This window comes from Solanum dulcamara, chromosome 4 (genome assembly GCF_947179165.1).
Source record: "Solanum dulcamara chromosome 4, daSolDulc1.2, whole genome shotgun sequence".
Classification (NCBI taxonomy): domain Eukaryota; kingdom Viridiplantae; phylum Streptophyta; class Magnoliopsida; order Solanales; family Solanaceae; genus Solanum; species Solanum dulcamara.
Genome location: NC_077240.1, coordinates 79,035,563 through 79,056,827, shown reverse-complemented (window position 1 = coordinate 79,056,827; position 21,265 = coordinate 79,035,563). Strand labels below are relative to the sequence as shown.

Below are 21,265 nucleotides of genomic sequence, written 5' to 3'. Positions count from 1 at the left end.
TTAACAAACTCTTATATAATATTAATAAGTTCTTCTAATATAAAATTAGAAGCACAAAATCAACAAAGATTTATTAAAAAAAATAACGCAGCACAATAGGAATTTCTCTTAGTATATTCTCTTCTCTAGGGTGTGTATCGATCGATTCGGTTTCAGTTTAAGTATTATCAATTTGGTTTATTGATTTTTAATTTTTAAATATGCTAAATCGATAACCAAATCAATAAGATATTTGTTATCGGTTTTTGGTTTATCGATTTTTGAACTTTAACGATTCGGCTTTCGGTTTAACCAATAAGAAAATATTTTCAAAACAAATATACGACTTCTCCAATAAAAAGGGAAAAAGAGTTTCTTAAGAAACATATTCAAATGCTCATCAGATTTAACTCCAATTAAGATGAAATAATCTCCTAATTGTTTACCAGCGAAGTCGAATTTTTTGAGAAAGTGAGTACGGAGAAGTGGAGAAATCAGAAAAAGGAGAAAAAGAGAAGTAAGAAAAGAAAGAAATCAAACTCACAATTCACAACCCTAGCTGTCGCCTAACCCTTACTGTCATCGTTGCAACTTGCAAACCGTAGTCGCCCCCGTTCTTAGTTCTTTAGGTTTTGAATTTTGACGTTGTGAACCTAAAGCGGAAAGCCTAAAGAGTAAATACAGTGTGAACAGTGAAGTAGTGTGAAGTGTGAATTGTGTAGGGCACTAGTAGTATGATATAGTAAGTATATATTTATATTTATATTTTGTTTGATATTTGTGTATGAGTAAATATTAAAATAGCAAATTATTATAGTTTTAATGGGTTATCGGTTTATCCAATAACCCAATAATTATTTTTATAAAACTATTAAATAACTGTTAACACAGTAATCCAATAGCAATAAATCAATAACACTTTTTTTGATTTGATTTATCGATCGATTCGATTTTTGCACACCCTTACTCTTCTATACCTTTTCAACGAATCATAACAAGAACCAAGACTAATTGATAGCTAATTATGAAGAATAAAGGGTTGTATAATGGCTACATAATGGTCATGAATTTGTAATGGGTAGAATAAAAAGAAGGCATAATACGTAAATATAATTTTTAACTTGGCTTTAGCTGGTAATTATGATTTCTAATTTTATTAGTGCACAAATAAGCACTTTAACTATTCAAAATTTGAGTAAATAAACACATTCGTCCTATATGATAATTTTGTGTCCTATGTGTCGTCCTACGTGTATTATGCCATGACACGTGTGTTTATTTGTTCAATTTTATTCAAATGTCTACGTATAAACACTCAAAATTAAAGAACATAAATGCTAGATAAAACCAAGTTAAAGAACATCTTTATGAATTATGCCTAAAAAGACTCATTTATATGATATTATAACACATTAATTCGTGTGGATGAATGATGACAACATAAAGACTATTCAAGAAAGGGAAATAAATCTAGAATCATTTGTCTTACGATTCTAACTGTCAACATAATAATTCTTTTTGAAATATTAAATAATATTTTTCTTATAAATTCATATCTACGTAACAATGAAAAGTCTCATAACAATAATCGATTTAGTCTGATCACGTCATTACCTTATCCCACCCACCCACACCTCTCTTTTTGTCTATCCTTATTATTTAATAATCTTTTTATCTTTTATATTACTTTTTTTTTAATGATAACTCTATCTAGTTCCTATATATAATATTGTATTTTTGTTCTTTAAATTACTGATGTGTGGTATTATGTAATAACAAAAATGGTATAATCTATTCAAATATTATATTCATCAAAAAGATACAATACAATACATTATGAAACCATATACAACAATCATCCAAACATAAATTCAAAAATATTCAATCACTCATATATTTTATTCATTAAAATGATACAGTACAATATAATACAACACAATACATCATAATATTCCACCACTTATACAATACATTTTATTTATCAAAACAATACATAAATAGATTTTCATAGCTACTAAATTTTTAAAGACCACAAAAATTCTTGAGACCATGTCCATTTTTAGCACCTGACTTAGTATAGTTATAAAAGTCAAGCATTTTAAAAGGCTTGAAGAGTAAAGGATATTCTTCATTCACTAGTTCTTTTGGGACCTTCACAATATAATCTGGTTTTACTGTTGAAAACACTTGAATGGAGAATCTATTATTATTTCCTGTCACTTCGATCTTGTGGTGAGCAGATGACAATCTACCGTTTGATAATGCCTGTATGAATTCACATTCTCAGTATATATAATTTAAATTATAAAAACAAAAAATTAAGTTACATACCATGTCAATATTGTAATTTAAAAAAATTATGCTTTGAGCGAATTTTAATAAGTGATATTAGGTTATTAGTTATCATATATTTTGACCACTACTATATATCTATAATTAACTAATATTCCCTCGTATTGAATTCGTGATCTACAAATTTATTAGTTATCATATATTTTGACCACTACTATATATCTATAATTAACTTATATTCCCTCATATTGAATTCGTGATCTACAAATCACATACAAACAACTTTATTATTGCTTCAAGACTCGTCTTGTAGTCGAGCTCGAATAATTTTGCTCTCCTCTTCTAAAACAACAACAACAACTTACCATCATAACATCTGCAACTAAAACAACATAGGAATTTGGTGAAGCATTGCACTCAATCCACTCTCCATTTTTGTGGAGAACTTGCAATCCAACTTGATGTTGTTTGATTATGCTAATGCAATTACCATCTGTGTGGGCACGTAATCCTGGTTCATTTGCCTTATACTTTATAAATCTTAACACAGAAATATTGGAATCCAAGAATTCATCAATGTAATTTTCTAGCTCAAGAGTCTCCAAAATCATCCTTTTCACCATTTCATCCAATTCCATAATTGGCTTGTAGAAGGACTTTGCCACATTGCTGCCAAATTAAACATACAAAATTTAAAGAAATATAGTAATGCAATATTGTGATATATACTACTAGTCTATTATAACAAGTGAAAATCGATAATATGAATTCTCACTAAAGTGATATATATCGCTTTATTTGAGCTCATGTATTTGTCCAAGAATGATTAGCGTACTAACATGACAAACTTAATTCTAGCTAAATGGTAGCGACTACATAAATCTTTTTTTTTCATACATCATTAATTGAAAAATGACTTTCATCGTATCGAACATATTATTATTGTTAGACATACCAAAAGTTGGGGTTTCCATTAGGCCAAAAGGTATTGGCAAAAGTTTCAACACTATTTGGGAGGAGCAAATCAGCAGAGACCACACTACCAAAGAGTGGTAGATTTGGAAGTTGGTCTTCATAGATATGAAAGGGTTTCTCTCTATATTCTATCAATTTGGACGTGGGAAATTCAAATGTTTCTTTTGAAGTATCAAACATAGCCTCTCTAATTTCATTTGGAATTTTATCATATATTGCTTCAAAACAACCAAATTCTTTCAAGGCTTCAAAAACTTGAACTTTTGTGGATTCCCATTGTGGAGTGTTTGGTTTTAACTCTAGATTGCAAAAGTCTATGGTGGGAATTTTAAGTTTGGTAGATGCCATTGATGAATAAATTAAAAAGAGAGGAAATAGAAAGAAACAAAGAAGGAGGAAAACTTCACAATTTGAAAATTAAATGGGGGATAGAGAGTATATGTTTTCTCTTATTATATAAGAGAGTTTTGAGGCATGTCGACGGAGACGTGTCCGCTTCAACAAGAGAATTTTTGAAGAAGTTTTAAAAAATAAAAACTGTTTTACTTGGCAGGTATCCCACTCTCTTTCTCTTTCAATTGAGTTAGGTCACCTCCCTTCGTCAGTTAGAATTTAATTTAATTAGTGTATAATTTGTACGAAATAATGGACCTGCTTTACCTATGCAACTTAGTTTTAAATTCATATTTTTTAATTTTAATTTATTGCTTCGAATTTTGCTAATATTTATGTAAATTCTGTAATTACTTTGAGTAAAAAATCAACAGTCGATGAAAAAAACTTTTGATTATGGATATCTCAACGAGAGAGATAGAGAGAGAAAGTAAACAAAAGGAAGAAAAAATCCATAAAGGTGATATCTATTAGTTGGAAATAGGTTTTAGAGTTGTTAGAAAACTTCTAATATACACGGCAAGAATTTCTTATTTGGACTGAGGCGTAATTATTGTTGTAATGTTATAGAAAAACAAGAGGCGTAATCGTTGTTGCAAGATAGGGATAAGGTCTGCTTACACTCTACCTCCCCATACCCTACTTGTGAATTTCACTGCGTATTCACTTTCTAAAAGATCATTGATAAAGTTAATCAAATTAATAAATACATTACATATTAGTAGTTTCAAAGAAGTCAAATTACAACAATAAAAAAAAATGCTAAGGTAGAAATAACAGATAACAGGACAATCTTTGTGATCTCAAGTTCATTTTTTGCTGCATTTTCTACCATGTTAAACCAAATATTTACTTAGATATAAGTCTATAACATGCAATCTGCTCTTGCAGGCAGCCTCTTGAAGAAACTAGTAGACAATGAAGGAAGTTTATGACGAAATCTCGGGTGCCTTAACAGGTAGATTCCAGTGAGAAACGCGACAAGTTGGAATGGTGTGACATACATGACTATTGCAGCAACTAAACAGAATGTCACGAACAAAGCCGATGCCCTTGGATCTCTCCAGCTCAACAATGAATGGAACCTTTCCCCTTGAGTCGCCAAGTCCCCTATCACAGTCTGAATCCTGCCTCCAACACTCCTCAAACGATCATATCTCATCCTCACCTTATCCGAGCCTCTTGATGTTGGGAATGTATCGAATTCTTCATCCAAATCATCGGGGAAAACAGCATGAGCATGTGAAATATGGATGTCCATGTGAGGTGGATGTCTTGGTTTCAATCTATAGTGCCAAATACCAATCAAGAATAGGTAAAGAAAGAATGTAGGAACAATCAATTCAGGGTAAAGGACTAATATTACAAAGAGTATGTGGATTAGAATTGTAGTGAGTGGATTCTTCCAATGACATATTTGATCAAACCATTTTCCAATTGCCATTATTGGACTCACAACATAGATTAATCTGAAAAAGTTCGCCTTAGCTCTCCTTACGCTCCATATGTGTGAACCAACATCTAGCATGTAGTCCACAACCTCTTTTTTCAATGGTGGCTCTGCTCGTCCTAGCCTCGTTGACAGTAATTGAATAGTTTGAAACCTGAGGAAATCTTGCTGACTGATAGACAATGGATGAACATAATGCATCTTTGGAAACAAAGGTTGAGAGTATTTAGACAACATATTGACATAAGACGTACACGAAAACCTCACAGCTAGTTGAACTTCTCCCATCTTTTTAACGCCCAATGGATGCAGGACAATAAGAGGGTAGGAATGTGTGTATACCTTCTCTGTTTCAAGGGTCGAGAGCCTAATCCTCACCTTTCCTATGCTCGTACATTTCCCCCCTTGTAGGTACCCGTTATCAAACACCCCTACTGTGATCATGGTACAAGGATCATGTACTTCCCAAGTGTACTGCTCATTCCATTGTGGTGACAAGCTATCAAGGATTGTCCTTGTACGAACCCATTTTGGCCCATACTTAGCTACACAATAAGCATCTGTCGTCCCTCGTCCGTCCTTGGACTTCATAGCTGACAGTCCTGTTGCACTGATTATCCCCAATTCAAGTAGTCCAATGCTGGATTTCCATAAAAGCTTCGACGTTGGCTTGAAATCGCTGCTGTAATGTATCGATTCATCCAACACGTGATATCCGCCATCCAAACTGAGCCTCAAATGAATCTTACTAGCAAACTTAGTCTCCCTTTTTTCCCCTTCTACAATTGTGTATTTCTCAAGATTGTGCCATTTAGAAGGAACAGGTTTGTTGTCAAGCCTTCTAGGGACAGTGCTTAAAGGAAGCACACATTTTCCCAAAACCTCGAACTTTGATCCAACTTTATCCTCAACATTTATAACTAAAGGCTCTTCAAATGGTTCAGCTACAACAAAAACCAAGTCCTCATTCCACATTGGATTGAAACTTTTTATCGGAGAAATTTTCGTTTTCAAGGCCTGATTTCCACATAAAACCTTCACACAGCACTCGGGTTGGCGATTCTTTTCATTTGGAAGCAAATCTTGGCATTCAATGACATTAACTCTTATATACCAAAGTCTAGGGGAAAGATATACCTTTCCTCTAATTCTTGAAATGCCCTCACTTCCCACAGCTGCAGCATCCGAATGCCACGCATCACAAAACGCCTCGTCTGCTTGAGTTCCTTTCCAAACAGCAAGCATGACTTCCCCCTTTTTCAACTTTTCACCTCTTTTATCCTCTAACCTATACCATTGTGGGGCTAATGAACTATCCGGGGGAACTCTTCTCGGTACATCAATGAGATCAAACATGACTCGTCCTATCGTATCATCCAATACAACATCCTTATCTTTCACACAAACTTCAATGTAAGAAGCTTGAAGCCGATCCTGAGAGAACGCAAACACATAATTCCATTCGGGGTTGGTTTTCTTCTCAAAATGCTTCGTGATGCCTTTGTAGTTCCCAACTTTGACTTCAACATAAGGATCACAGCTCCCTGTGACATCCTTTGTTAACTCTTTAGCCTTGACAACACGAACGTAGAGGTATTCCATTTGCTCAACGAGGTCATAGGCAACGGTTACCTTATCTCCTCCAATCATCAACCCTGATCCAACAATTTTTGGAGCTGTTTGCTTTAGAGCAAACTCTTCATGTATTGAACCTTTCTGCATTTTTCTTTTTTTCTATAGAAATATAGACAATTTTTTATCTTTTTCCCTATAGGAATATGAACAAATCCGTTCTAACTAGAAAAATCAAAAATTTTGCTCCACATTTCGTTTCACCTCTTGCTTCAAGGCTCACCTTCTATAGGTTTCCTCTGGACATCAGGCGCGAAATAACTACTCTGATAATCCCATCCACACCTATTATGATGATATAGAACTCCGAAACACCTTTCTGATGCTGCGATCACATAAACACATAAACTTTGAGGCTCAATACCTATAAGTTAACATATTTTTATATAACACAAAACTTAGGTACCACAAGAACAACTAAAAAAGAATTTTAGTAGGAAAAATTCTTGGAGATATAGATGAAAAGCTATTAAAAATTGATCAAACATAGGTACCATAAGAACAACGACAACATACACGGTGAAATCCCATAGGTGGAGTTTAGGGAGGGTAGCAGAGTCTAGGGAAGGTAGCGTGTACAGACTTTATCCCTGCCTCGTGAAGATAGAGAAGTTGTTTCAGAAAGATTATCAAGTAACGCATATCAAAGCAGTTTGAAAAGAGAATTATACAGAAGTAGAGAAAACATAGCAAATGATAGGGAAAACATTATATAGCATTTAACAAAAAAATAGAAACAACAACAAGTAAATAATGCAATAATCGAAGCACAAGAAACTTGTACCATAAGAAGAATTGATCAAGAATAGTAATCCTATTATATTATCAATACCTTTTCAAGATCAAATTGCTTCAATGATTACTGGATAGAAAATTGAGAAAAAATCTGCTAAAGGAAAAAAGGAAATAAAACAATCAACTATAATATTTTGCTTCTGCTTAAAACAAAGGAAAAAAACACAACAAAGCTAAAAAAATAATTGTTTTTTTCACTATTATAAGAAATAATATTGTTAAGTAACAAAAAGCAAATACCATTTGTTTCAAATTTCTTGAAAACCAACTATTGCATAAAGTTCAGAAATGTAAGGAAAATAATAAAAAGATTTGTTTTTTAAAAAAAAAAACTATATTTAGAAAAATAAAAAAAATCACAATTTTTGGTGATTAGGAAAAGAAGAAAATTGAAGAACTGATAACTTACTTCAAGAGGCAGTTGAAGAAAACAAAGTGAGTTGTTTTGGGTAGTTATAACTAAGAGTAGGATAGTAGAAGTTTTAAATTTGTATGGACTAATGTGTAATTAATAGAAAGTTCTGGGGTTGATATGTAAATAAAGAAAATGTACACAAAATATTCGTTGTAGAATAAGTCTTGGATTTGCATTGTTCGTATGATCTTTAGAAGATACAGAAAAAAAACTAACTTGATCCTTAATATTTTGCATATATCACACGTTCTATTTGAGGGAAAAAATTGATTGGTGGCTTCGGATCGGTGTTTTGAATGTTTTGATAGGTTCGTAATGTGTTTTCAGAGTGATTTGCATATTTAGGTTGTATCTCGAGAGAGGCACATGACGGATTTGAATTTCATCAAGAAACAATGATGAGATTGATGAAAAACTATGGATAGACTCTTTGATAATTGTCAATCAGAGGGGTTTTTTTTTATGTATATAAACTTAGATGGTATCTAATAAAAAATAGTCAAAAAATCCAGAAATTTTGACAGAAAATCCGTATTTTAATAAAAGGAACAAAATGTTGTTTTTTCCTAGTAGTAATATTTTCTCTTTTTTTCTTTGATCTAGGATAAAATGACAATTATATTTAGAAATAATAGTTGATATTGGATTAATTATGTGAAAGAAGGTTTAAATTATGTATAAAAGTCATTATCTTATTCAATGATATAGAAAACATTAAAATTTGACTAAAATAATGTTAACACACGCTATAATAATAAAGATATTATTGGTTCATTAGGTATACATATGACCCAAAAATTGAATTTATGATAAAAATAAAAAATAAAAACATCACCTAATTATTACTTTTCTTGGGTTTCACAATTTAACTATCAATTGTTTACTTTTAGAACATTAGATAGTTGGAGTGTGGAACTCATGAAAAAAGTGAAATAGTTTAAATGTGTTTTTCATCATTATCGCTCGTGTTATTAAAGATATTCCTTAAGAAATATCTCGATTTTTTGAGTTTCATACCTAGATTATTAGGTGTGCGAGTTTTCTATCTGAACTATCACCAAATGTTTATCGAAACACATTTCAACTATCAAGTTATTTCCTTTTTCTACCTGAACGGTGGTGATATTTTCGATAAGAAAAGGGAACAACTAATAGTTGAGATATGTTTCGATAAATATTTGGTAATAGTTTAGGTAGAAATCTCATAGACAATAATTCAGAGATAAAACTCAAAAACTTGAAATACTTTAAGTGTATTTTTTATCCTTCACTCTAAAAAGAATTGAGTCTAAAATAAGAATCCCTTGTTCCTAACAACTTTTCTTTTTCTCTATTTCATATCTTTCTTTTCTACCCACAAAAAAAAATGTCCAAACTGAAACTTAATTTTTTGAAGAAAGAATACAATTGGTCCAAACTTCCAATTTTCAACACCAATTTTTTTTTTTAATATGAGAGATTGCTTTCAAAATGGGTCCAAAATAAACTACTTGACTCAATTAGTAATGTGCTATTTGTTCATTTCTCAATAAATATTCTTCAATTTGGTCTGGTAAGAAAATTGTCTATAAGTTTCTCTATATGTCTCCCAAAATCACTTTCAAATACAAATCATAAAAATTATGAGGGAGAATTGATGTTAGGTGTGGTTGGTTTAAAATACTAAGTCATTTTTCTTCCCATCTACTCTCCTTTATTTATTTTCTTCTGGCAAGAAATTTTTTTTTCTCAAAAAAGATATCCTATATTTATTTATTTTCCTGAAATTGAATTTTCCTTTGCCAGTTTCGATAGAAGGAAAAGAGTAAGGTTTAGGCTTTATCTAATAGTTGTTGAACCCGAGGTTGGTAATAAACTGAAGCTGCTCAGTCTTCTAGCATAGCGGAGTGAGATATATAGAAGAATGAACTTAGCCTTCAGCCACAAATAGGGTTTGTTAGGCAGCTGATTGCCCGTTTGCTTCCACTGACTTACGTCATGAAAACTCGTCAATGAAATAATGAAATGAAGAAAAGGGCTTTTCCCATCTTATGAGCCTGCAAGCTCACGAGTCGTCAATCACTCAGAAGATTTAATTGACCGGAACGCAACAACGAAGGGCTTACCCCGACACCTAGCATCGTCAAAGGTCAAGCTTAGGTAACGTATAAAAGGGGGGAAATAAAGAATAAAAACCTAAAATTGAAAGGAAAAAAATAAAGAATAAAACCAATGAATATGGCCAAGTTGGTTTCAGGATCTCTCTCACACACACTCGATAGAAAAAGACCTATAAGAGTGGTCGAGTTGGAGTTCGTTGGGCGGGATCTCCCAAACAAGGGATCTCAGCTTCAAAACCCCTTGTGTGATTTATGAGCTATTATACTTGAACCGAGTTGACCTACACACACCAAAAGGGTAGTGGCTACAAATTTCTCTATCATAAGAAAAAACATTTAGAGAAAGCCATATGTTACACACAAATTGTATAATGAAGCATTTTACCAGACATGTAAAATATGATCAAAATTGTTTTTCATCAGTTTTTCTTCTGCTTCAACCAAGGTTAGGTAACTAAATTTCCAATACAAAAGGATCTCAATGAATTAAAATTCTCAACTTCACTATAGGGTCAAGACTAGTACAATGGTTCTGACCAAGAAATCGTCGAGTTTATAGACAATAAGAGGACGAAATCACTGATCGATCCTTCTCTCTTTCTTTTGTAGCCTCGGGTTATGAATCGTTTATTTCCAGTAGTGTATCCGTTTCATGGTAGAAGACGAAGCCTAATGTGGATCGATGACATATTTAAGGAGAGTAAGGCCTGAATAAAACTAGAACTTTTTTACTTGGACCAGAGCTCCTTGTCTCTTTCCTGATTCGAGCATCGCATCTAAGACAGCAACATCACGAGCACCTTCAGCAAATGAGAGACGAGGATCGATGTGGGAACTGTGGTCCTTCTGCACAAAAAAGGAAATCAATAGGCTGATCATGAAAACAAAAAACTTATAAAAGCTATTCTAGGACGTAAAAAGATTATTTTTTTTAAAGAAAGGCAGCCTGGCGCACGCAGGGTCCGGGGAAGGGCTGCACCCAAGGGGTGTGATGTAGACAGCCTATCCCAACGTAAGCATTAGTGACTGCTTTCATGGATCGAACCCATGACCTATAGGTCACACGCTATAGGTCACACGCAGACAATTTTAGCTCCAAGTAACAATAATTTGGAGTAGCAGTTTTCAGGGGTAAAAAGGGCTTTTTGTCTAATCCATAAAATCCCTAGGGGGGCAGTGGAGCATGGTTTGAAACTCTGTAGATAATCACCATGCCCTCTCTACCCTATCTCCACTTAATTACTATTTTGTCGGCAGCGGGGTTCGAACCCGTGAAGTATGTGGTGCCCCTAACTCACACATCAAGCGTTGCGCTCTAATTAATGGACCAAAGCCCGGAAGGCATGAAGAGTAAAAGGACTACAAGCATGGTTATGAACACAGGAAAATGACTGCTCATTTCCCAAGCCAAATTGGCATATCGAACAACTTGACTTAATAGATATGTATACTTCACAAGGCAGAAATCAATTCGACTAAGCTAATTAGTATGACACTAACAACTAAGCATATGAGAACTTATTGGAAGTGTTTTACCTTCAAGTCGGCCGCTGATATATCTGATAGAAATGCTCTCAGTTCATCAGTGACCCCACTAAATGGATAAAAGAAAGTCTGACTTTGACCATCAGCCATATGTAGGGAAACCTGGGACAGCAATTTAAAGACGAAAGATGGGTGAATTGTCCTTTGTGAAGAGAAAGAAGTTATAAAACATTAAATTTCATTCACATCGGAAATAAGAAGAGAGTATTCCAATTACTGAGTAGCCATGCTTTCCATCCTTGTAACCACGCTCAACTTGCAGCACTCCGTTCAAACCCACAACTCGCCAGATTATCTAGAGATGTGAAAAGCATAAATTAATCAACAATTACCGCTCTACATATATGTTGTCACATAAAATATTTTCTGGAGAAAACAGTTTAGCTAGTATATTTACTTGCCTTTGGTGACTTTGAAGATACCACCATCACAAAAACTCCTGAACACCCATTCTCCAGTTGACTAAATAGAAGAAAAGTTCATTGTGATTACATTCAACTTTGTTCAAATAAAATCCTTAGTATGATGAAGATAACATTTTTGAACTCACAATATCGACGAGATGTTATCCGGAGGCGGCAAAGTCTTATCTACATGAGAATTCATGGATGACAATGATGCAATCTCACATCCAACAAGCTGCTCATTTCGAGAGGACATTAGTTCTTATTAATAATCGAAGAAGCTTTGATTAGTAAGTGATGACTTTTTACAAATAAAATAAATTATTACATCGTGGGCAGGGGAAGGGGAAATGGCAGAGGGGATTACAGTGAAGAATCAAAACCCTCACCAACAAGGTGAAAGTTCAGGTAGCCAAGCCAACCAACTGAGCTACTAAGATCCCCGTAAGAGATGACCAAAATGTGAAGAATATACTTTTTTTAAAAGCTAAGATACGTAGACAGTATGAACCTTAATTGACAAAGGTACAAACAAAATGCAGACTGAATTCAATTGCTTTAAGGTTTGCATTAGCATTCTATTACTGGTTTAATCCTCACTGGGTGGATTGAGAGTGATTTTTTACCTGTGCCATCCCTTGGCTACAGTACAGGTGAAAGAAAGACATTATTACACAGAAGAAAATAAGATTGCCGTTTTTTGCTAAAACTGGTTCTGGAACCAATATCTTCTAAAATATTTGATTACTCTTAGTGTTTTTCTTTATAACCGTGGTGTCGGGGTCATCTTGTGCGTACCTCAACTAATTCCATATTGCACCTGTTGTTACCTCCCACCAGCACAAGCTGCATACCCCTTCGCACTAAAGCTTGGACAGATGGAAGAAATCACCTAGTGTTTTTGCCTCCGCAAGGATTTGAACCTGAGACCTCATAGTTCTCAACCCACTTCATTGACCACTAGGACACAGCCTCAGGTGCCAATACTCCTTGTATTTTTGACGTACCAGTAATACATTGATGAACAAAAATTTCCAGTATTTAGAAGATGGGGCACTATTCATTTTTTGTTCCCTTTGTGGTTTACATTTGGCTGATATGTTATCATGGAGCTCTATGGTAGCCTTTTCTCATGAACATGAAAGCTTCCGGCCAAGAGGAATGGATGGAAATTTACAGCACCTACCTATTTAGTCTTTGTTTTATAGGTCAAGAATCCTTGCTTTATTGTATTAGAAGTACATATTACACTATCAACAAGGATTAAGTGGTTGATTCACTATGTCCCTCTCCCCGTGTAATATCTTTTCATTATGAATAAGATATTCTACCAAGAGCTTATGAGGATTAGACATAGGTGGTTATTGAAAAATTGAAAAAGAACAAGCGCAAACATCAAAATATTAAGGGATCCTTAGAGTCGAAGGCCTATTGGTACTTTAGATATATGAAAGATACAATGTGTTTCAATTGAGATAATTGTGGCAAATCCGGATGGTTAGGCAACCATATTCTTCTTCGCCAGCTGAGCAATAACGGATGAATGATTCATTCCCTTGAGTGAAAGAAAGGCCTTATGTCAATGTCTAGCCTAGACAGCCAACAAAATTGTTGACCGTTCTGATGAGTTCATTGCATGAGCTCAAATATTGGAACATGAATTCGATCACCCATGCGAGAAGCTAGAATTAGTAATTTGATACTATTCAAGAGTGTTCACATCAGATTTCATGAATGATTATGTCAATTTAGTTTTTGGTGCACATTCAAGATTTAAAGAAATTTCAAATCAATTATGATACTGAAGAGCAAAAAAAATAAAAAATCAGAGAGATATCACCCAATAGTTATCGCTAGAGATCGGGAAGGTTGGAAGGATGAGAAGATTACCATCCTAAGTCCAGCTACAAAATGTACGCCCATGTCTAGAATGAAACCACCCTGAAGAAATCAAATGAGATTGTCAAAGAGCAAGTCAATGATTTTAAACCAAAAGAGAGTAGACAATGCGCAGAACATACTTAACAACTCACAAATGCTTCCATTGAACTTAAGACTACACAAAAGATCTTTGATTCCAGAACCGAATGACGCAAAAAAAAATAATCTGTAACGAATTCACAAAAATAATGTTAACACGTGAAATTCATGAGTTAAATGTGCCAAGTCTGACGTTCCAGGTTAACGGCAGTTAGGCCAAGTTTGACCAACTATATAACACATGAATTTTCAAAGTTATGTGAGTTCCAAGTATGGGTAGCAGGAGAATCTGGTCAATAATGCAGTCAGAAATAACTGAACATAACACATGAAATTCATGCATTATAGTTGGTCAAACTTGGCCTAACGGCCATTAATTTGGAACGTCAGTTATGTTTAGTTTTTGGCACTCATTTTCTTCATAAAAATAGTTATGGCGTCATTTTGGTTCCTGACTCCAACTATTCAACACTATACTAATTTGTGCCAAATGTTAGATTTAAAGTTATTTAGCATGAACTATGGCAGAAGAGCACATCAGGATCTACACTAAAAGAAGCCATTTCATATTAAAAGGAACATTTTCCTCATTGATATTCAAAAGTTAAGCCGATTCTTAATTTTTTTTATAAGATAGAGAAGCTAATATATCATTTAGTGAAATACTCACAACAAACTGGCGTCTCCAGGAGCTGGCGAAGTAAGGATTTGAACTGTTCATTGATCCTTCAATAATTACTTGGATATTCATCATTTCTCCAATTTCAGAAATTAGCTTCTTGCTCTGTAAAGACAATAATTAATTCCCAGCCTAGTCACATTGAAAATTAAAATCACAACACCATCAACATTACCTCAATGAAAGCAGGTTCGAAGCGATAATTTTCTGCAACTGCCCATATTGGTTGCTGAGTCAATGTGGCGCTAAGAGAATTATAGTGAGTCAATGCTTTTTCTGCCTCGTCCACAGCTGTATTAACAGACCAATCTCAGATATAAAGGCGAATTGCATTCAAATGAAGATCACAAAAAGAAAACATGATCTTTGGTTTTCCGTGACTTAATTCCAGATCTTTGGCTGAAGTGATAGGCTGAGGACTGAGGAGTAATTTTGAAATGAACCAACCAAATCCTATCTCACATAATGCATTCTAACCTAGAAAATGTACCAATTTTAATACAGCAGGCAAGAAAATGACTAAATTATGATTCAACAGACTTCTCTGTCAATTCTAGCGGCTTATATATGTGCGGTTTAACAAGAAAAGTAGCGATTTCTTAGTTGGTATCAAAGGACAGGATAGAGGAACATAGTCCAGAATCTATTTGGCTTCATCATAACTCGAGAATGTGAGCACTCTCAATGCAGCTCTTTCAAATGGATAGTTACAGAAGGAGCACGCCTAATTCTGGTAATATACAGAGGAGAGTGATAAATATCTTCAGTAGCTCTCTTTCTTGAGTGTAAATTTTTCTGAGTTCCCAGACCATTGTTTGTTGGTTGCAGATTTAGCTATTTGTGGATTATGGTATGTTTTTTAATCTTCAAGTAGTATAATGGCCACCAAGAACAGTGAAGGGAACTCTAGTTTTTTCGGCAAGGACAAAGGATCAACAAGAAACTCAAGACCCTATGGGAGCCATTCCTGCATGTATTATCTGGAATGTAAGGGAAGGAATGCAATCTCAGACGTTTCAAAGGAAAAATGGAGCTGTACACAACAAAACACATAGATTCTCACTTTTTCTTTTTCAGGTATAAGATAAACTAAGAAAATGACATTGGCTCCTTAGATTGTTAAGAGAGTACGCTCCTGCACCTCCTTGGTGCTTTTGTGAGTAAAATACACCCTATACTTGAGAAAAGTAGTATCGTCAGCGTGTCTTCCCACCACTAGCCTCAGTATAGTGATGAAGGATATTGCAGGTTTTAAGTTTAGATTTAACTCCAGAACAGCATATTATATGTAAGACATGGAAAGTCTTGATAGTTATGTTACTACGACTTATATCAGTCATGTCACTAGAACTTTAGTCAGTCTGTTGAAAAGTACTAGTAGAATACATGTAACGTTGAAAAGTCGAATAGAGCGATAGGAAAAATGCTAGAAGATGGTTAGTTAAATGCACTTCAAACAGAAATAAATTGATAAGAGAAACATTGTCATTTATAAGTTCAATGAACTAAAACTGCATCTTACTTACTTGCGGCGGCTGGTTTCTCTGAGTATCCCAATTTCGTCAAGTAAGAGAGGATATGCAAATACACACTTGTTAGTTAATTGCACGTCACACAGAAACAAGCATGAGTTATTTCAACTATTCATACAGCGCAAATGTAAGAGATAAGGAGAAAAAAAGAAGAAGATAAAAGCATGTGTCCTGCTTTATTGACAAGGTAAAAAAACATTGAAAATTTCTAGAAAATGAACTTCAAAAAAATGTATGGCCATTATCAAAATGCCCCACCCAACCTAATCAAGATAGCTTCATCCAAATATATAAGTACAAAAGAGAAGCGTTAAAAAAATTACACCATTTATTGCAACCTTTTATGCAATTACCTTGAAGGACATGCTTTCCTGCCTTAAGCAACCTCAGTGACATATCCACCTGAACAAATTAATGCAACTATCAAACACAATTTTCTGAAATAACTGCATTTCATTAATTGTAATACTGATAGTGAAGACATTTCCTCTTCCATGTAATAGAAAAATTTCTTGCGACTTTGGGTCTTCATTTAATAGATAGTAGAGTCTGTAATTATTCGGTAAAAAATTCCCTATCCCAGATATTGCCACTCTGACATCAATGATTTTTTAACTATGTTCTCTTTTGCTGTTTCTCTAAGTTCTTCACAATTTACTGTGATTCCTATAGTAATCTGCATAACCATCCAGTGACTTCCGATGCCATGAATCTGTAAAATCATTGTAGACAAAAAAGAAAAGAACTATGTTTGTTGATAGGTAAGTGTTACAACTTTATAAAGGTCCTGACCCGAATAACAACTAAGTCAACAAAATATATCATGAAAGTCAAAATAAGGAAAAAGAATTAAGTGAATTATTGTATGCAATTCATTGTCTTCTAGAAGCTCTTAATGAAAGCATGACACTTTCTTTCCTACTTCAAGCCTATGTTGCTCAGACTCCCCAAAAATGTTGCCACACCAGTTGATATTTTTGAAGAGTCCGGGCAACATAGCTTCAAGCAGATTGGGTTATCACTTTCAGGAAAAACTTTGAGGATTAGGTAATAGAGATTCAGCCAACTATTACAGAGACTCCAGAAAGTGAGCCTCACAGTATACTCCAGATTCACTTAAATGGAAATCACGAAGAGATGGTACATTCTCGGTGAAATAAACCTATAAGATATTTTTTAATCCCTCCTCCCAGCAATCATCTTGGCCATGGAAAATTATATGGAATTGCAATATCCCTCCAAGAGTGGTTGGTTTCTGCTGGAGAGCGACAGGCGAAGCTTGCTTGATGCAAAAAAAACAGAGAGGTTTTAAATTAGGCAGCAGGTGTTATATGAGTGAATTATCGAAGCTAATTATCTTTTGATACACTGAAGGGTGGCTTCACATATCTGGAATATGTTCTTGTGTACTTTTGGTTTGCATTGAATGAAGTCTTTAACAGTTCAGGAGCTTTTTCCAGGCTGGTATGGCAGGAAATTGAAGAAGGAATTCTATTCCAGACTCTATATTTTGGGTTATCTAGAGGGAGAAGAACAAAAGATGCTTTGAGCGGAAAGTTGAACCTGTGCTAGAACTAAACATAGATGCTTATATGAGTCGAGGTGTGCGAAAGCTGGCCCGGACACCATGGTTACAAAAAGAAACTTATTGATAAAAAAATGATACTTTTTTCCTACTCCATGATAACCGCTTCGACATGAAATAAAATAGAGAGGGTAATAAGATACAAGTGGCCAACATTAGTTACTTTGAGCATACGGAACTTTGATGATATATAAAAGCATACAGACAAGACAGAGGATATACCATTGTTTGTCCAGCAAGAACCACAGCAACACCAGTAATGGAACTATCCTTAATGATCTCCTCGAGCCCAGCATCTCCCCACTTACATTCCACATTTGGGAAATGCTTCTGTGCTATTTCAACAGCACTTCTGGCAGATTCCTAACAAGCAAATACACATTCTCATAACTCTTTAAAAGTAACAATGACGAGAAATAATAATTTTAGACAGACGAGGTACACAAAGAGATTCAGTTGCTATTATAACTGATTTTTTTCTTTCAAATAAGCCCACACTACACAAAGTTTTCATTTTCATATCCAGAAACAAACAACACCAAATAAGTATTCCGCATTTCCCAGACAACCCAATTACGCTTTCAAGAACAATGCAACACTAGACTGCATAAAAGTTACATCTTTATCAAATGTAGGCACGTAAATCCACTAACACGTGCAAACAGATAGTAGAAGCTTGTAACTTGTAGTTCCCAAACAATCCAATTATTGTGGTGGCCAGCATTAGCATACCCTTAATGCTGAGGAATACAAAGTTACCAATTTTCAGAAGAAAAAATAATAATCCAATTCTTGCTGTCAAGGACAACGCAACAACTAGACTACAGAAAGTTGGCACTTTTATCTTTCCCAGAACCTAACCCCTAGGAACAAAAGCATACAAATAATATATAACTTGTAATATCCAGACAAACAAACTCTTGCTTTCACAAACAATGCAAACAAAAAGAAAAAAGAACAATGCAGCAGCCAGACTACATAAAGTTCCTTTTTTAACCAAACCCAGAATCTAAAGTCCTCAAACAGGGATACAAACAGAGAAAAACAACCCAATGTTCTGCTTTGAAGAATACAACAACAACATACCCGGTGAAATCCCATAAGTGGGGTCTAGGGAGGGTAGAGTCTACCCATACCTTACCCCTACCTTGTAGAGGTAGAGAGGTTGTTTTCGAAAGACCCTCGATTCAAATGCAACAAATCAAAGTAGTTATGAAAAGGAAAAATGATAGTGAAGAAAATATAGCAACTAATAAGGAAAGCAGTGCACAGCATGTAGGAAAGGAATAGTAACAACAACAAAATAGTACAATAAAAGTGAAATATGATAAACAACACATGACGATAGATATCAAAAGCAAGGAACTAAAGAATAAGGCTAATACTATGACAGACACCACCAAGCCTAAAGAAGTCGAAAAGCAATAAACACTCCACTACCTACGAACCTTCTACCTATTATACCCGCACATCCATCTCAGCATACTCATTTCCGCAACTTGCATCTTTTGAACATGAGAGTTCTTGATTGGTTAACACTTTGACTCATACAATAAAGTCGGTCTAATCACCATGCCATAGCTAGACTACATAACGTTCCCATTTTAATTAAACCCAAAAACTATAAATCCACAAACAAATGTAGAAGATTTATTGTTTCCAGAGAAACCTGGTTCTTAGCTTTGAACAATGATTCAAGAAAAAGAACAATCCACATCTAGACTACATAAAGATCCCATTTTTATCAAACCCCAGAAGCTAAAATCACCAAACAAATGCAGAAGATATTTTCTTTCCACCAAAATCCCAGTTCATAGCTTTGAACAATGATTCAAGAAAATGAACAATTCCACAGCTAGACTACATAAAGATCCGAACTTTACCACACCCAAAAAACTAAAATCCCCAAACAAATGCAGAAGATCTTTTCTTTCCACCAAAAACCTAGTTCATAGCTTTGAACAATGATTCAAGAAAATGAACAATTCCACAGCTAGATTACATCCGAACTTTACCACACCCAAAAAACTAAAATCCCCAAACAAATGCAGAAGATCTTTTCTTTCCACCAAAAACCTAGTTCATAGCTTTGAACAATGATTCAAGAAAATGAACAATTCCACAGCTAGATTACATAAAGTTCCCATCTTTATCACACCCAAAAACTAAAATCACCACACAAATGCAGAAGATCTTTTCTTTTCACCAAAACCCCAATTCTTAGCTTTGAACAATGATTCAAGAAAATGGAAGAAATTTCAAAAAAAAAAAAAAGTGAGACAAACTTAAAAATTTACCTCAGTGCGACTCCAAATAGCTCTGAGAAGAAATAGATTAGGAATCTCAGCTAATCTGGGAATATATTGAGTTTTAACAAAAATGCCAGCTCCAAGAATGGCTATATGGGGAGGCTGAGGCTGAGCCATTGAAGATCTTAAGCACTGATTGATTTGAAATGTATTTACTATTTACTCAAAGATTGATTTGAACACCTACTACTCCTTCTAATTTGTTATCTTATTTTTATTTCAGTCAATTTTAATAAAAATGGATTATATGCAAGATGATCCTCACAACTTGTGCACGTGACAATTTTAGATTAATTCTAAGAATGTTATAAAATAAATTAACTTTGCAAATTAGAAAGAGATATAGTGAGAGAAAGAGAGAAAAGGGATAATTGTCGTATCAGTATATATTCTGCTATTGCCAAAATCTGGCAATTTATAGCGAGAAGAATGAATCAAAATATAGTGGGCAACTTGTCCACTTTAAGTGGGCCCCACATAAAAAGGAAAAATAATTGCAAGTGGACTCCAACTTTGTTCCACTTGCTGTTTAATACTCCCTCTTAGATGTCCACGCGAAATGTGCCTCATTAAAAATTGTACAAGAAATAATATACATAGTTATTCTGAACATCCATAGATGTTGTGCCTCATTAAAACCTTATTAGGAAAAACTCAATGGGAAAAAGCCTAGTGAAGAAAAAAGAGTACACACATCTGGTAATACGCCTTAAATGTTGCATCATTAAAAACCTTATCAGGAAAATCCAGCGGGACAAAATCTTGGCCAAGGAAAAAAGAGTACGGCGCGTATTTTACTCCCTCTGATGAAAACATCACTTAATATCTCGAAGACGACGCATTGCAATTTTGTATCTCATTTTCTCAAAGGTTGAAGTCGACAATGCCTTGGTAAACATATCTGCTAAATTATCACTTGAACGAACTTGTTGGACATCTATTTCACCATTCTTTTGAAGATCATGAGTAAAAAAAAATTGGTGAAATATGTTTTGTTCTGTCTCCTTTGATGTATCCTCCCTTCAGTTGAGCTATACATGCAGCGTTGTCTTCATACAATATTGTTGGAACGTCTCTTTTCAAAGAAATACCACATGTTTCTTGAATGTGTTGAGTTATTGATCTTAACCAAACACATCCTTGACTTGCTTCATGGATGGTTATTATCTCTACATGATTTGAGGAAGTGAAAGCTATAGTT

General features: G+C 34.4%; 3 protein-coding genes across 6 annotated transcripts; all 3 read right to left on the bottom strand.

The window, feature by feature from the left end:
- Positions 1-1,849: 1,849 nt before the first annotated feature.
- LOC129887769 (probable 2-oxoglutarate-dependent dioxygenase AOP1.2) lies at positions 1,850-3,681 on the bottom strand. The gene is made up of 3 exons (XM_055962991.1): positions 3,227-3,681; positions 2,637-2,940; positions 1,850-2,244 (listed from the first exon to the last, which is right to left on the bottom strand). Exons 1-3 carry the CDS (start codon positions 3,592-3,594, stop codon positions 2,002-2,004), a joined length of 915 nt encoding a protein of 304 aa, XP_055818966.1. The 5' UTR covers positions 3,595-3,681; the 3' UTR covers positions 1,850-2,001.
- A 691-nt stretch (positions 3,682-4,372) lies between these two features.
- Positions 4,373-7,950, bottom strand: LOC129887767 (FT-interacting protein 3-like). Of its 3 annotated transcripts, XM_055962990.1 has the most exons (4): positions 7,926-7,942; positions 7,554-7,607; positions 7,238-7,311; positions 4,373-7,046 (listed from the first exon to the last, which is right to left on the bottom strand). In XM_055962990.1, exon 4 carries the CDS (start codon positions 6,809-6,811, stop codon positions 4,505-4,507), a length of 2,307 nt encoding a protein of 768 aa, XP_055818965.1. In that variant the 5' UTR covers positions 6,812-7,046; positions 7,238-7,311; positions 7,554-7,607; positions 7,926-7,942; the 3' UTR covers positions 4,373-4,504. The 3 variants fall into 3 exon arrangements, with proteins under 3 accessions (XP_055818965.1, XP_055818964.1, XP_055818963.1); XM_055962989.1 differs by lacking the exon at positions 7,238-7,311 and having other exon boundaries at positions 7,926-7,950; XM_055962988.1 differs by lacking the exons at positions 7,554-7,607; positions 7,926-7,942 and having other exon boundaries at positions 7,238-7,508.
- Positions 7,951-10,332: 2,382 nt separating this feature from the next.
- Positions 10,333-20,347, bottom strand: LOC129887766 (uncharacterized). Of its 2 annotated transcripts, none has more exons than XM_055962987.1 (12): positions 20,053-20,331; positions 17,978-18,118; positions 16,524-16,572; positions 16,165-16,182; positions 14,814-14,929; positions 14,630-14,743; positions 13,870-13,920; positions 12,126-12,214; positions 11,977-12,037; positions 11,793-11,870; positions 11,567-11,677; positions 10,333-10,876 (listed from the first exon to the last, which is right to left on the bottom strand). In XM_055962987.1, exons 1-12 carry the CDS (start codon positions 20,179-20,181, stop codon positions 10,748-10,750), a joined length of 1,086 nt encoding a protein of 361 aa, XP_055818962.1. In that variant the 5' UTR covers positions 20,182-20,331; the 3' UTR covers positions 10,333-10,747. The 2 variants fall into 2 exon arrangements, 1 of the variants encoding a protein (XP_055818962.1); XR_008766484.1 differs by having other exon boundaries at positions 10,737-10,876; positions 11,762-11,870; positions 20,053-20,347.
- Positions 20,348-21,265: the final 918 nt, after the last annotated feature.